Source organism: Trachurus trachurus (genome assembly GCF_905171665.1).
Source record: "Trachurus trachurus genome assembly, chromosome: 6".
Classification (NCBI taxonomy): domain Eukaryota; kingdom Metazoa; phylum Chordata; class Actinopteri; order Carangiformes; family Carangidae; genus Trachurus; species Trachurus trachurus.
The window spans coordinates 35,017,189-35,029,300 of NC_139897.1; the positions used below are offsets into that span (position 1 = coordinate 35,017,189).

Sequence of the window (12,112 nt, forward strand, 5' to 3'; positions counted from 1 at the left end):
AGCAGAGCCGTGAGCTGCTCTGTTTTGTTGTTTAATTTAGAGGGAAATTCATGCAAAACCACTGATGCGCGTTGCCTTCAGGGACAGTTTTTGACTGTGACTCTAACGACCTCTGACCTCTGACCTCCGTTTATCAACAGTCTCTGTATTTCCCTCTAAAACAACTCTGTGTGGTAACGTTGTGTTATTATCTCATAGCGTGGTGAATGTGCAGCTCACAACTTGTCCACCAGAGCGTTGTGGAGTTGTTGGATTGTGTATTTGATGAGTTTGATGAGGGAAACGAAAGAAATCCCATAATGAGCCTCCGTAGCGTAGCTCTGAGCAGCTCACGGCTCTGCTCCGCCGTTCTAAAAACAGCTTGCACCGACAATTAAAGGTAACGAACCTACTGCTATGACTGTAGGGGTTATTATGGCAATGGGCCAATTTGACAAAAATATTGAACTATCCCTTTAAAGTGGCTTTTGGACCGTTTCTTTCCTCTGGTCTGAAAGAAGACGTGATAAAGGAGTAAAAAGCCCAAATCTCTAAATTGATGCATGAAAAGACGATGTTTTTACCTGTCGTGTCTCGCATTAAAGGGCAAATACACACAAACACACACACACATACACACACACTCGGCTGGTGCGTTCAGGTGCGACATGAGATCAGGAAACTAAAGTGCTGTGGCCTTCGTCTCGTTGTGGGGAGAAAGATTAAAAGTGCAAATCAGAAGCAGAGGGTGGGGAGGGGGGAGGAGGTTGTTGCATATAGGACGGAGGTGGGTCGTCACGGTAACGGCAGAGGCACCATCACGTCCACGTAGTTGACGGGGAAGAGCCCCGCGCGGCCGTCCAGCTCGCCCTCGAACCAGTTGGCGTCGACGCGGCCGCTGAGCAGGACGACGTCGCCCTCGCTGAAGCCCAGCTCGCCCTCGTGGCTCGGCTGGAACGAGTACATCGCCCGGCAACAGGGCTGGTCCACCACCAGCCCACTGTCCACTGGAGAGAGAGAGACGGAGAGACACAGAGAGAGAGACGGAGAGAGAGAGCTGTCTATCATCATCCTGTTTCCACTTGACCTTTGACCTTAAAGGGATAGTATCATTTTTTTAAAGTGGGGTTGTATGATCTCCAAATAGCCCCTAAGTACTTTAATTGCAGTAGAAGACTCTCTACACTCCTCCCGTTAGCAACGCCAGCCCATAATAGCCCTGCCCAGAGATTTACAACATACAGTGTTGTGAACAAACCCAAAGAAACGGCCTATTTTCACGGCCTAAAAGAGGTTTTACCTGAAAACAAAAACACAGTTCCATTGTTCGCTATAATATAATTTTTTCCAGCCCTTCAAAGTGCAGGAAAAACACAGTTTTTATTTGGACCTAACCAACTCACGTATCCCTCCGCCCAGGGTTAGCGCCCGCCGATTAGCAGTTGGTTAGGTCCAAATAAAAACAGTGTTTTTCCTGCACTTTGAAGGGCTGGAAAAAATTATATTATAGCGAACAATGGAACTGTGTATTATTTTTCAGGTAAAACCTCTTTTAGGCCGTGAAAATAGGCCGTTTCTTTGGGTCTGTTCACAACACTGTATGTTGTAAATCTCTGGGCAGGGCTATTATGGGCTGGCGTTGCTAACGGGAGGAGTGCAGAGAGTCTTCTACTGCAATTAAAGTACTTAGGGGCTATTTGGAGATCATACAACCCCACTTTAAAAAAAAATATACTATCCCTTTAAACCCTTATAACATGTTCTCCTGTATTTATCTCTCTCCTTGTGTGTTAATAATTGTAAAACTTCAACCCTGTGATGCACAATCAAGTTACTAACGTCCTTTTGTTCAGGACAACCTGAGCTTTCAGAGTATCCATGCTGTAGTGGCACCATATGAATGTAGAAAAACATATTTGATCAGAAAAAGAAAGGAAAATAAAAAACAGAAAACATATTTCACATATATTTGTTGGAAACAGACAAAAAATTATTATAAACTTGTTTTTAGACACTATATAACTGTTCTTTCAGGTCTTGTGCATTAAGGGAAAACATAAAGGCTCTAACTATGAGACAAAATATATATTTTTTTACATTATTTACAACAACGTCCCACTCTTCTGGAATGAAAACAGAGTGTGTCTGTAATGAGGCACAGACACATCTCAGGCTTTCTGTCTTGTTTCCTGCAGTGAACAAAATTTCTCCTTTCATATGATGATCTCATGTCTTGGTCTCAGCTTGTGTAAAATGCATAAATGTTAATCTATGCGTTATTTATTACATTTACAGCTGATTTTACGATAATCCTGATTGTACAAGGAAACAGAGCATCAATCTGGATGTAAATGAACTCTCTCTGGTCTATGGCCGATGGAGCAGGAGGCTCCTATTGGACAGGGATGTTTGAGGCAGGACGACTCAGCTCCTGTGTGAGCTACAGACTCGGTAGTGGACTCTTTGTAAAGGTCCAAGTGTCCCGCTTTCAATAAAAAAATTATTACGTCTCTATCATTCAGCGTTCTGGAGATAGACGTGAAAGAGTAAAACAATCCCCTCGCCATCCATCGTACATGATGAAAACACTGAACTCTGACTCAGTTTAAAGCTGAAACTATTCATTGATCATCAGGAAATCAATGAATAGTTTCAGTTATTTTGACAAACTAAACATCATCACAAGACAAAGTAATCGATCGATCGATCAGCTGTGATTGGTTCCTCACCGTAGCAGGAGGCGGGGCTCCCGGGTCTGGACGGCAGCGCTGACACCGGCTGTTCACCTGTCACGGGTCAGACACACGACATCGTCACCGTCAGACCCACACGCCTGACGACCGCTCCGATCCATCAATAATCAATAATCAATAATCAATAATAAGTGAGAACCACCTGTGGGAGCTGCAGGCGTGACAGTCGGCTGGTGGAAGAGCCCGATGCTGCCGCCGTGCTCGCTCCGGACACGGATCTTCTTGGACCTGAAGCGTCGGACCGGCCGGTTGCTGGCCACCGTCAGCCTGGCGATCAGAACCATCCGGGTTTTATTGATCAATATTTATTGATCAGTATCAGAACTGGATTTTATTGATCAGTATCAGAACTGGATTTTATTGATCAGTATCAGAACTGGATTTCTGACGTCGATAACAAACCAAACTTGTTGAAAATCGGTCAAAAACTGATCGAGTTCTGGTTGTTTCAGTAGAACATGAACCAGAGGCTTTAAAGGCCCCATGCTGTGCACTTTTCTCTGGGTTTATTTATCTGCCGATATCCCTAACAAGATGTATCATTGGTTTTGAGTACCTGTGATCTGCTTAATATCGTTAATACTGCCCCTTTCTGTTGCCTCTTTCTGGAGCTCTAGCAGGCACAGGTCATTTGGCCAATCAGAAGAGAGAATGAGAACCTCTCCTCTGATTGGCTCACTGTTTTAGAGTGGTGTGTGGTCGGGCCAATCACAGGCAAGTAACTGAAACCTAAGCTGCATTCATAAAAATTGAAAAAAAAAAAACTGGTCACGGTGGGCGGAGTTACCTTGTGTGTGACATCACAGAAAGGAGGAAGTGCTATCTGCTCGTCTTAAATAGAATGTTCCTACAAATGGGCGGTGTGTGTTTCTCCGTTTATGACCAGTTTGATGCATGGGGCAGTATATACGTCTATCTATATACATCTATATCATCTATATACGTGGCCCAGAGACCTCCCCAAGCACCAAAAAATAACCAAAATCACATTTTTCATGCCATGGGGCCTTTAAGCTCTGAGGGAGAAACTGAGCCAAGATGGCCGCCATGTGGCGACACCGTGTCATTGGGCAGCAGCGCCAGGCGACATGTATCCACAAGCCGGTTTTGCCGGTTTGGTGGAATTGTACGTTTACGTTTCCATGGTTTTCAGTCGTTGTCATAGTTACGGTAATGTAACGCATGGATCTATTAACGCTGGCTTTTACCACGGATGTCAGTCTGTGTGATATCCACTGTTAATAGCTGCTGTGATGATCCATGCGTTTTACAGATTGTCATTGAAAAAAATAAATAAAGAAATCCATGCATTTACCGTGACTACTGAAACCATGGAAACGTAAACATAAAATTCCACCGGAAGAGCAAAACCGGCAAAACAGGCTACGTTGTTGACGTTCGGAAAAAGGTGGATAGGCATACTCATTATATCACAGTTAGGGTTGCAAAGGAGCGGAAAATTTCTAGTAAATTTCCGGTAAATTTCCAGTAACTTTCCATGGGAAGTTAAGCTGGGGAATTTTGGAAATATTCCAAATTGGAAACTTTCCATGGGAATTATGGGAATTTATGGGAATTAACTGGAAATTGGGGGTAATTTATACAAGCCGTACTATCATATCCAAACTTGATCAAGTTTTAATTCTTGTATGAACAATCAATTATTTTACTGAGCAACAAAAACATGAATGTTGAGTAAAATATTACTGATTATTGATTGAGGAATAGCATATAGATATTCAAGTGTAGCTACTTGCATTAAATCTGGTTGTTTTAGCCAGAATTATGCTACAATATATGTTTTTCCCAACTATAAAGGCCTAGCTAACCTTCAATTTAGCAAATTTCTGATTTATTCCCGTTTTTTTTGTGTGTTCATCTTTCTTTCTTTTTTGTGTCATTGTTGTGTGAGCTACGGGACTAATTTGAATTTCCCAGCTAGGGATGAATAAAGTATTCTCTATTCTCTATTCTCTATTCTCTATTCTCTATTCTCTATTCTCTATTCCCATATATTCCCGTTAATTCCCATGGAAACTTTCCAACTTTGAAAATTCCCGGAATTTTGCAACCCTAATCACAGTTAACAACCAATCAGATTGCAGGATTTCAATTCAATTCAATTCAATTCAAAAAACTTTATTTATCCCCGAGGGGCAATTTAAGAGCAAGCTGAGCAGTTCAAGTAAAATCAAATAGACAACAAACACACACACGCACACACACACCTTTCACCTTTCCGTTTTATAAACATACCTGGCCTGCAGGTTGCCATGGAGACCCTGTAGGATGCGGTGGGCGTTGCGGTGGAAGTCGAGCAGCGCCGCGACCAGAGCGGACAGACGACTGAGCCGCTCCACCTGCAGAAGGAGATGACATCATCATCATCAGCTCGCCGTCATGACATCATCAGTGACATCAGTGGAGGTGGATCTATGACATCATCTCACGTCGTTCTGCAGCAGGATGAACATGCTGCGCTCCGCCAGCTCCTTGGAGCAGCTGAACTTGTCCCAGGCCTGACGCAGCTCCTCCACCGGGACTTTCCCTTTCCGCCGCTTCTTGTAGTCGAAGTCCAGGCGGCGTCCGTTCAGCTTCTTCAGCTGGAACTGAAACACGGGAAACACGGACCAATCAGAGACCAGCAGCACGGACCAATCAGAGAGCAGCAGCGTTGGGCGCCTCACGTCTAAAAACTAGCTGATTAGTTATAGTTACTAGCAGTGATGGGAATAAATAAACAGCGTTACTAACGGTGCTACTTTTTTCAGAAACAAATACGTTTAAAAAGTTACAGTTTCCTCCGTTAGAACGTTGTTACTGTTACTGACAATAAAATGCTCCGTTACTTGACTCAAAATATTAAAGGGACATTGTGTAACTTCTCCTGTTGTCTCTTCACGAAAATCGATTATTTGGTTCTTCAGTCTGTTTTTCATTAATCAGTAATCCCCCCCATCAACAAAGTGAAGTGTTCCTTTCAGCTCTGAATGAGCCGTTCATATCATTCATATCTACATGGAGCGTTACACTGATGCTGCATTCACCTGCAGTCGGGCAGACGGCCGTCGCTAACAAACCAGATGTCATTTTAGTCACAGAAGTCCAGAGAAAGATGGTAAAACAATACCACATCGCCATGACAACATATTGTTTATGCCGTTACGTGCAGCGGCTGTCGTCCGTCTGCCGTCTGCCCAATTTCACGTGAATGCAGCATGAAAAATACGATTGAGTTGCTTGTGATATACAACCACAACGCTAGATGGGAGGAATTCCTACACAATGAACCTTTAACTACACCTGTTAAAGTGTAGGACGTTATATACACATTTATTTCAGTCCATCTCGTCGGAAAAAAGCCGTTTGTCCACACGGGGCGGAGGGATACTGAGTGAGTCGGTTAGTTCCAGATAAACGGAGGTTAGGAGGGAAAGTCATATTTGAGCATGTTATAAAAAAAACAATTCACTTTTATAATGTAATGACTCAGTTACTAACTTGGTTACTTTTTGAGGAAAGTAATGAGTAACTATAACTACTGTAAGTAACATGCCCAACACTGGTTACTAGTTATTTTCCCCAAAAAGTAGCTGAAAGTGAAACTGAAGCACTTTTAACAGGTGTTTTATTATTATTTAGTGACTTGTTGAGTCAAGTAACGGAGTGTTTTATCGTCAAAATAAAAGGTTCTGAACCTTCAAAATAAAATGCATCTTCTTGGTTCTGAACCTTCAAAATAAAAGGTTCTGACCCTTCAAAATAAAGCGCCTCACCCTGATCTCCTTGAGCTCCGTGTCGTGGACGTCCTGCAGCGGGTCGATGAAGGAGCGTTGGACGTTGGCGTCCAGAGCGTCTCGGGCCTGGCCGACCTGCTGCAGAGCGTCGCCCGCGCCCAACAGAGCGCCACCTGCAGGACGAAACAAACAAACACACGTTTTATTTACATGTTTACAGGGAACAGATGATGTTGGTAAAGCATCGCAGTGACCAGAGAAACAGCTGATTTACATGTGAATGAAATTAATGAATAAATCAAAGGATGTTTCTGTGGCTCCACATGTTTTTAAAACTGGCAAAATCATTTAGCATTTTGTAAAAGGGGAACTCAGCCTCAGGAGAATAGAAGAAAGAAAAGGAGAAGAAGAAGAATGAAAAGGAGGAGGAGGAGGAGGAGGAGGAAGAGGAGGAAAAGAAGAAGAAGGAGGAGGAGGAAAAGAAGAAAGAAAAGAAGGAGGAACAGAACAAGTGTGTTGCGTCTGAATCATCATCATCCTCTTCCCACCGAACTCTGAGTCGTGTCCCAGCTCGTGTCCGTACTGCAGCATGCAGTCTCCCAGAATGCACTCTGTCTGCGGGTAGCCGGCCCGGCCCTGACCCCGCAGCCTCGACACCGAGTTCACCACACTCAGCCGCGCTCTGGACGCTATGGAGACGGAGGTCAGAGGTCAGAGGTCGTTAGAGTCAGAGTCAAAAACTGTCCCTGAAGGCAACGTGCATCAGTGGTTTTGCCTGTATTTCCCTCTAAAACAACTCTGTGTGGTAACGTTGTGTTATTATCTCATAGCGTGGTGAATGTGCAGCTCACAACTTGTCCACCAGAGCGTTGTGGAGTTGTTGGATTGTGTATTTGATGAGTTTGAGGAGGGAAACCAACCGAGAAATCCCATGATGAGGAGGCTCATGGGATTTCAAACCTACTAGTAGGTTTGTTACCTTTAAATGTCGGTGCAAGCTATTTTCTAAAAAAACAGCTTGCAATAGCTTTGTCAAAATGTTGAACCATCCCTTTAAGATAAAGTGTTTTGTGCAGCAGGTCGGTCCAGACTGTGTGTGTGTGTGCTACCTGGGTTTGGTTGGAGGAACTCTGTGGTTCTGGACAGAAGCTCCAGCAGCAGAGTGTGGATCACTGCAACACTCTGACACACACACACACACACACACACACACACACACACACACACACACACACACACACAGAGAACAGGGGTCAGTTGGTCCGTCAGCTCAGCTCAGACCGGATCAGAACCACAGACAGATAGTAGCTGCTGCTGCTTCTTCACCTTCTCCATCTGCAGGAAGTCGTCGTCCATCTTGGTTCCTTCTGCTCCCATCAGTCGCTCGTTCAGCAGCTGCAGGATGAGACATGACAGACATAGGACACGTAGAGAAGTAAGGAATACAAATATAAAGACTTTATTATTAGTCCAGTAATTTTAGGCCAAAAAAGGGGTCAACGTTAAACAAATTGCAACAGAAGCAAACTCAACTGATTTTGTATCCTCAGCATGTCCTGAATGAGGGAAAAAAAGCCCCGAAGAATCCCATTAGGGGAAAGTTTTGAAAAACACCCAAATATATTTTTTTTACATTAAGGCAAACAAAAAATGTATTACAAGTTTTTTGAAATTCTTTGTTAACATGAGCAAATTTGCATAAATCTGCATAAATTTGCATAAATTACACCATTTTGACGGCACATGTATATGAAGTTGCTGTGGTGGTACCGGCATGGAAATTGGAATGAGTTGACTCCATCGGTCAACCAACACGAAACCACTTTAAATTTCAAGATGACTGCAATTTTTCAAGACAGCCACATCCTTAGTAGAGCAGGTATGACATGCTCCGTCTCTATTAATGCTCATGGGCCTAAATTGGTTCCATTCCTTAAGCTTTTTAACTGTAATATGTTAACAAGATTGAACAAGACATTTTCACTTGCTCTACCCAATGTTTAGATCAGGTGCTGTATGTATGCAAATTAGCCATAATTGGATTATGCACTGTTGGCTCATGTCATACCTGCTCTACTAAGGATGTGGCTGTCTTGAAAAATCAACCAAAACGCGGCCATAGCAGCGTATTTCAGTTTGTGCGAATCAGGGGATTTTACAGTCATCTTGAAATTTAAAGTGGTCAACTTGTTGGTTGACCGATGGAGTCAACTCATTCCAATTTCCATGCCGGTACCACCACAGCAACTTCATATATACATGTGCCGTCAAAACGGTGGGGTTTATGCAAATTTATACAGATTTATGCAAATTTGCTCATGTTAACAAAGAATTTCAAAAAACTTGTAATACATTTTTTGTTTGTCTTAATGTAAGTAATCAACTTAGTAATTTTCATGGAGATATCTAAAGGTTAAAAATTTTACCCTACTCATGTGAAAAAAATGTTTTATATGCGTATAAATGGGATATGTTTGGGTGTTTTTCGAAACTTTCCCCTAATGGGATTCTTCGGGGCTTTTTTTCCCTCAATCAGGACATGCTGAGGATACAAAATCAGTTGAGTTTGCTTCTGTTGCAATTGGTTTAACCTTTTCTCATAAAATGACTGGACTATATGTAGCCTACTAAAATACATATAAAACAGAATATGTACACTGCTAAATAATTTGTTGGGGATACCTGATGTACCGTAAATTGCCTGCAGATGCTAAACACAATTATTCTTTTGGGGGAAATATTTATATTTAAGGCTCAATCAAAACTTGAATTTATTATTATTATTTTAGCCAGTTTCTTTTGGAAAAAAATAATCACAACAAATCAAGACAAGGTAGAAATGCATAACAAACAAATGGGAAGAATTTGATTACATGAATATTGAATAGTAACTGTAAATGTAATTTTCGTATTTACATCCTTTTTATCTTTCTTTTTCTGTTTTTTATAGCACTTTTCTGTCCTGTTTGGTCCTGTTTGTCCTGCTTTACACCTAACTACTGTTATTGGTGCGTTGAGGACGCAGAGAATTGTGGGATTTGTAGTTTTTGAACGATCGCAGGTTGTGATCTTTCTTTTTTGTGATTTTCCCGGTTCGCACATGTATTTTTTTAGGGGCAAATGCGAGTGAAATGCTCGCCCATATAAGAAAATTTAAGACCTGTCTAAACTTATTTAAGACTTGAACACAATAATTCAACAAATTTAAGACATTTTAAGGCCACATTTGCTTGAAAAAGGTCTAGTACCGAAACGTTGCAAAATGATGATTGTGATGCTTAGCTAGCCTATCCTAGCTAGCTAGTAGGCTAATGATAATAGGCCTAATCCTATTTCAGAATCCAATGGCAGAAAAGAGCAGAACAGGGACAAGGAAAATAAAGATTTTAAAATAAAATTGTATTGTTAATAAAAACGTTAATATTTCTATTCATTAGAAATTAATTGTTGTTGTTTTTATTATTGTGTTTAAATAAAAATGGAAGTGTCCCAGTTTGCCAATATATGGTGTCCCACTTTACCAATAGTGCCTCGAAATTTTGGTTTGTTTTTGGTGAAGGGTCATTCATCCAGTGTTTAATGTTTCTTTGTTTTTTCTTCTACATAGTATAGGAGAGATCTTAAGCTATTTAGGATGGTATCATATGATGGGCTAAGACATTTGGTTCATAATCAAAAAGGATGTTGAAGGTACATTTTCATAAAGTGTCCCAGTTTACCCATATTCACCCTATAAGATGAAAGAGCAGGTTCTCAGGTCAAATATGAGTCATTTTATTAATGTTTAATTCAAACCACTGTGCTGACAGGTGGTGACGGTTATAAAACCTTTTATCTGTGTTTTATTAGGCGTCATTAAGCCTTTTACTGGAGTTAGACTGTAACTACATGGACTATGATCTGCTTCTGACTTCCTGCTGAAGGTTTCATTCATACACGTTCACTATTCTCTAACATGTTCTTTAAGACAACTCTCCTAATGTTAGGGTTTAACCGTCAGTGATGAGTTCTTCTTGTTCATACTGAACCACAGGAAGATGCTTTAGTGTTGGAACATGCACAATAAACTGACATAGATGCATGTAAGTTTTTAGTTCTTCTTCAATCTCACTGTTACAGTTTAACCCCAGGTTGCGTCATTTACAACCTACCCTGGTAGTGGGGCAGGTTGTAACCTGGTTGCAACAGGGGCACTCCTTTACATTTGACATCAAATAGTGAATTTTGTGATATAGTTTTAGAAGTTTAAGGCGCTGCTTTTTGTTGTGGACAAATGAGGAGACTTTGAGAGTCCGACCATGAACACTCTGACTCTGCAAGTTATGGGAGCTGAGACATGTTATTTAAATAGAGAAAAACTAAATACAGTATTGTTTGGTTCGAGATACTGCACAGTGTGCAGGGTGGGCATGCATAAGGTAAAAATACACAAGAATAAACTATGCAGAAGAGAAACACTTGATAAAACATTGAGAATGGTACAGGAAGTGGTTAGAACCAGGACCAGGACCAGGACCAGGACCAGGACCAGGACCAGGACCTGGTGAGGCAGTCTGAACAGTACAGGTGTAGTTGTGACTGCAGGTGCTGCCTGAGGCTGATGTTAAATAATACAACACGTGAATAAGGTCACGCGGCGGGTTTAGAGTGGATTCATCCTTTATGATCTATGATCGATAACTGATCAGACTGATCAACATCCTGATTCCTGAGCTGTGGTGGATCGATCCGGAGCGGAGCAGCAGGCCCCGTGTCGCAGTAAAACCAGAGGACAAACTCCACAACAACATGACCCAGATCATAATAATAATCCTGCCTTGCCCCCCCCTCCTCCCCCCGGTCTGGCCCGGCTCGGCTTGGTTCGGCTCGGTTCGGTTTGTCCCGCATGGCGCCACTCACCTGACTGGCTTTGTGCAGCTGCTTCTTCATCCCGGTCACAGACATGTTGCTGCTGCTGCTGCTGCTGCTGGATCAGACTGACCGGGGATCAGCAGAGCTCCATCCCGACTGAGAGGCTCCTTCCCCCCGCAGAGTCACGGCACCAGACCCCCCTCCTCCCCTCCCCTCCCCCCCGGAAGCTGCTCTCCCTCACTGCTTTATTATGAATGATTTATTATGGCACGGTTAATTATTATTATAAATATTAATATTATAGTCCACAACACTGTGTTGCCTTCAGGATACTGTAGGAAATTTATGAACTAAAACAGGAAAAGGATTATTTGAGTTACTGACAGATTTTAGGATATAAAATATTATTGATTTGTGGAAATAGAATCAGATCTATAGTTACATAACATTGTTTAGTAGGCTAATAACAATTTCAATAGTGATAGCAAGTATATTTACTGAGGTAGCCTACTGAGTCTAACTACTTTATATACTTCTAATAGGCTACTTTTCTTTATAACAGTTACAGATCATTGACACACAAAACTGTCTTAATAAGTATTATTGAGCTGCAGCATTAATGCGTCATAATGTGATAAAAACATAAAGACCAGTGTTTATTCCACATGATTCATAATTTCAGTATATTTTGTTGATACTTTCTGAATGAAATGAAAGTTTCTGACTCCGCCCCACCGAGACGTCCCGGTATATGCTTCACTATAGTTTTATTGTTTAAGTCAAATTAAAATC

General features: G+C 41.8%; 1 protein-coding gene across 1 annotated transcript; it reads right to left on the minus strand.

Annotated features, from left to right (window-relative positions):
- Nucleotides 1-373: 373 nt before the first annotated feature.
- Nucleotides 374-11,486, minus strand: sh3gl3b (SH3-domain GRB2-like 3b). Its single transcript, XM_083973910.1, has 10 exons — nt 11,369-11,486; nt 7,796-7,864; nt 7,579-7,651; nt 7,018-7,158; nt 6,509-6,642; nt 5,183-5,341; nt 4,989-5,092; nt 2,875-2,999; nt 2,709-2,765; nt 374-986 (listed from the first exon to the last, which is right to left on the minus strand). Exons 1-10 carry the CDS (start codon nt 11,411-11,413, stop codon nt 775-777), a joined length of 1,119 nt encoding a protein of 372 aa, XP_083830036.1. The 5' UTR covers nt 11,414-11,486; the 3' UTR covers nt 374-774.
- Between the last annotated feature and the right edge of the window lie 626 nt (nt 11,487-12,112).

Excerpts from the sequence above, each read along its gene's own strand:
- sh3gl3b (XM_083973910.1), bottom strand. The coding sequence starts at position 11,413 with ATGTCTGTGACCGGGATGAAGAAGCAGCTGCACAAAGCCAGTCAG. Across the intron at positions 3,000-4,988 it reads CATGGCAACCTGCAGGCCAG|GCTGACGGTGGCCAGCAACC; the intron begins GTATGTTTATAA and ends TCTGATCGCCAG. Across the intron at positions 2,766-2,874 it reads CACGCCTGCAGCTCCCACAG|GTGAACAGCCGGTGTCAGCG; the intron begins GTGGTTCTCACT and ends GACCCGTGACAG.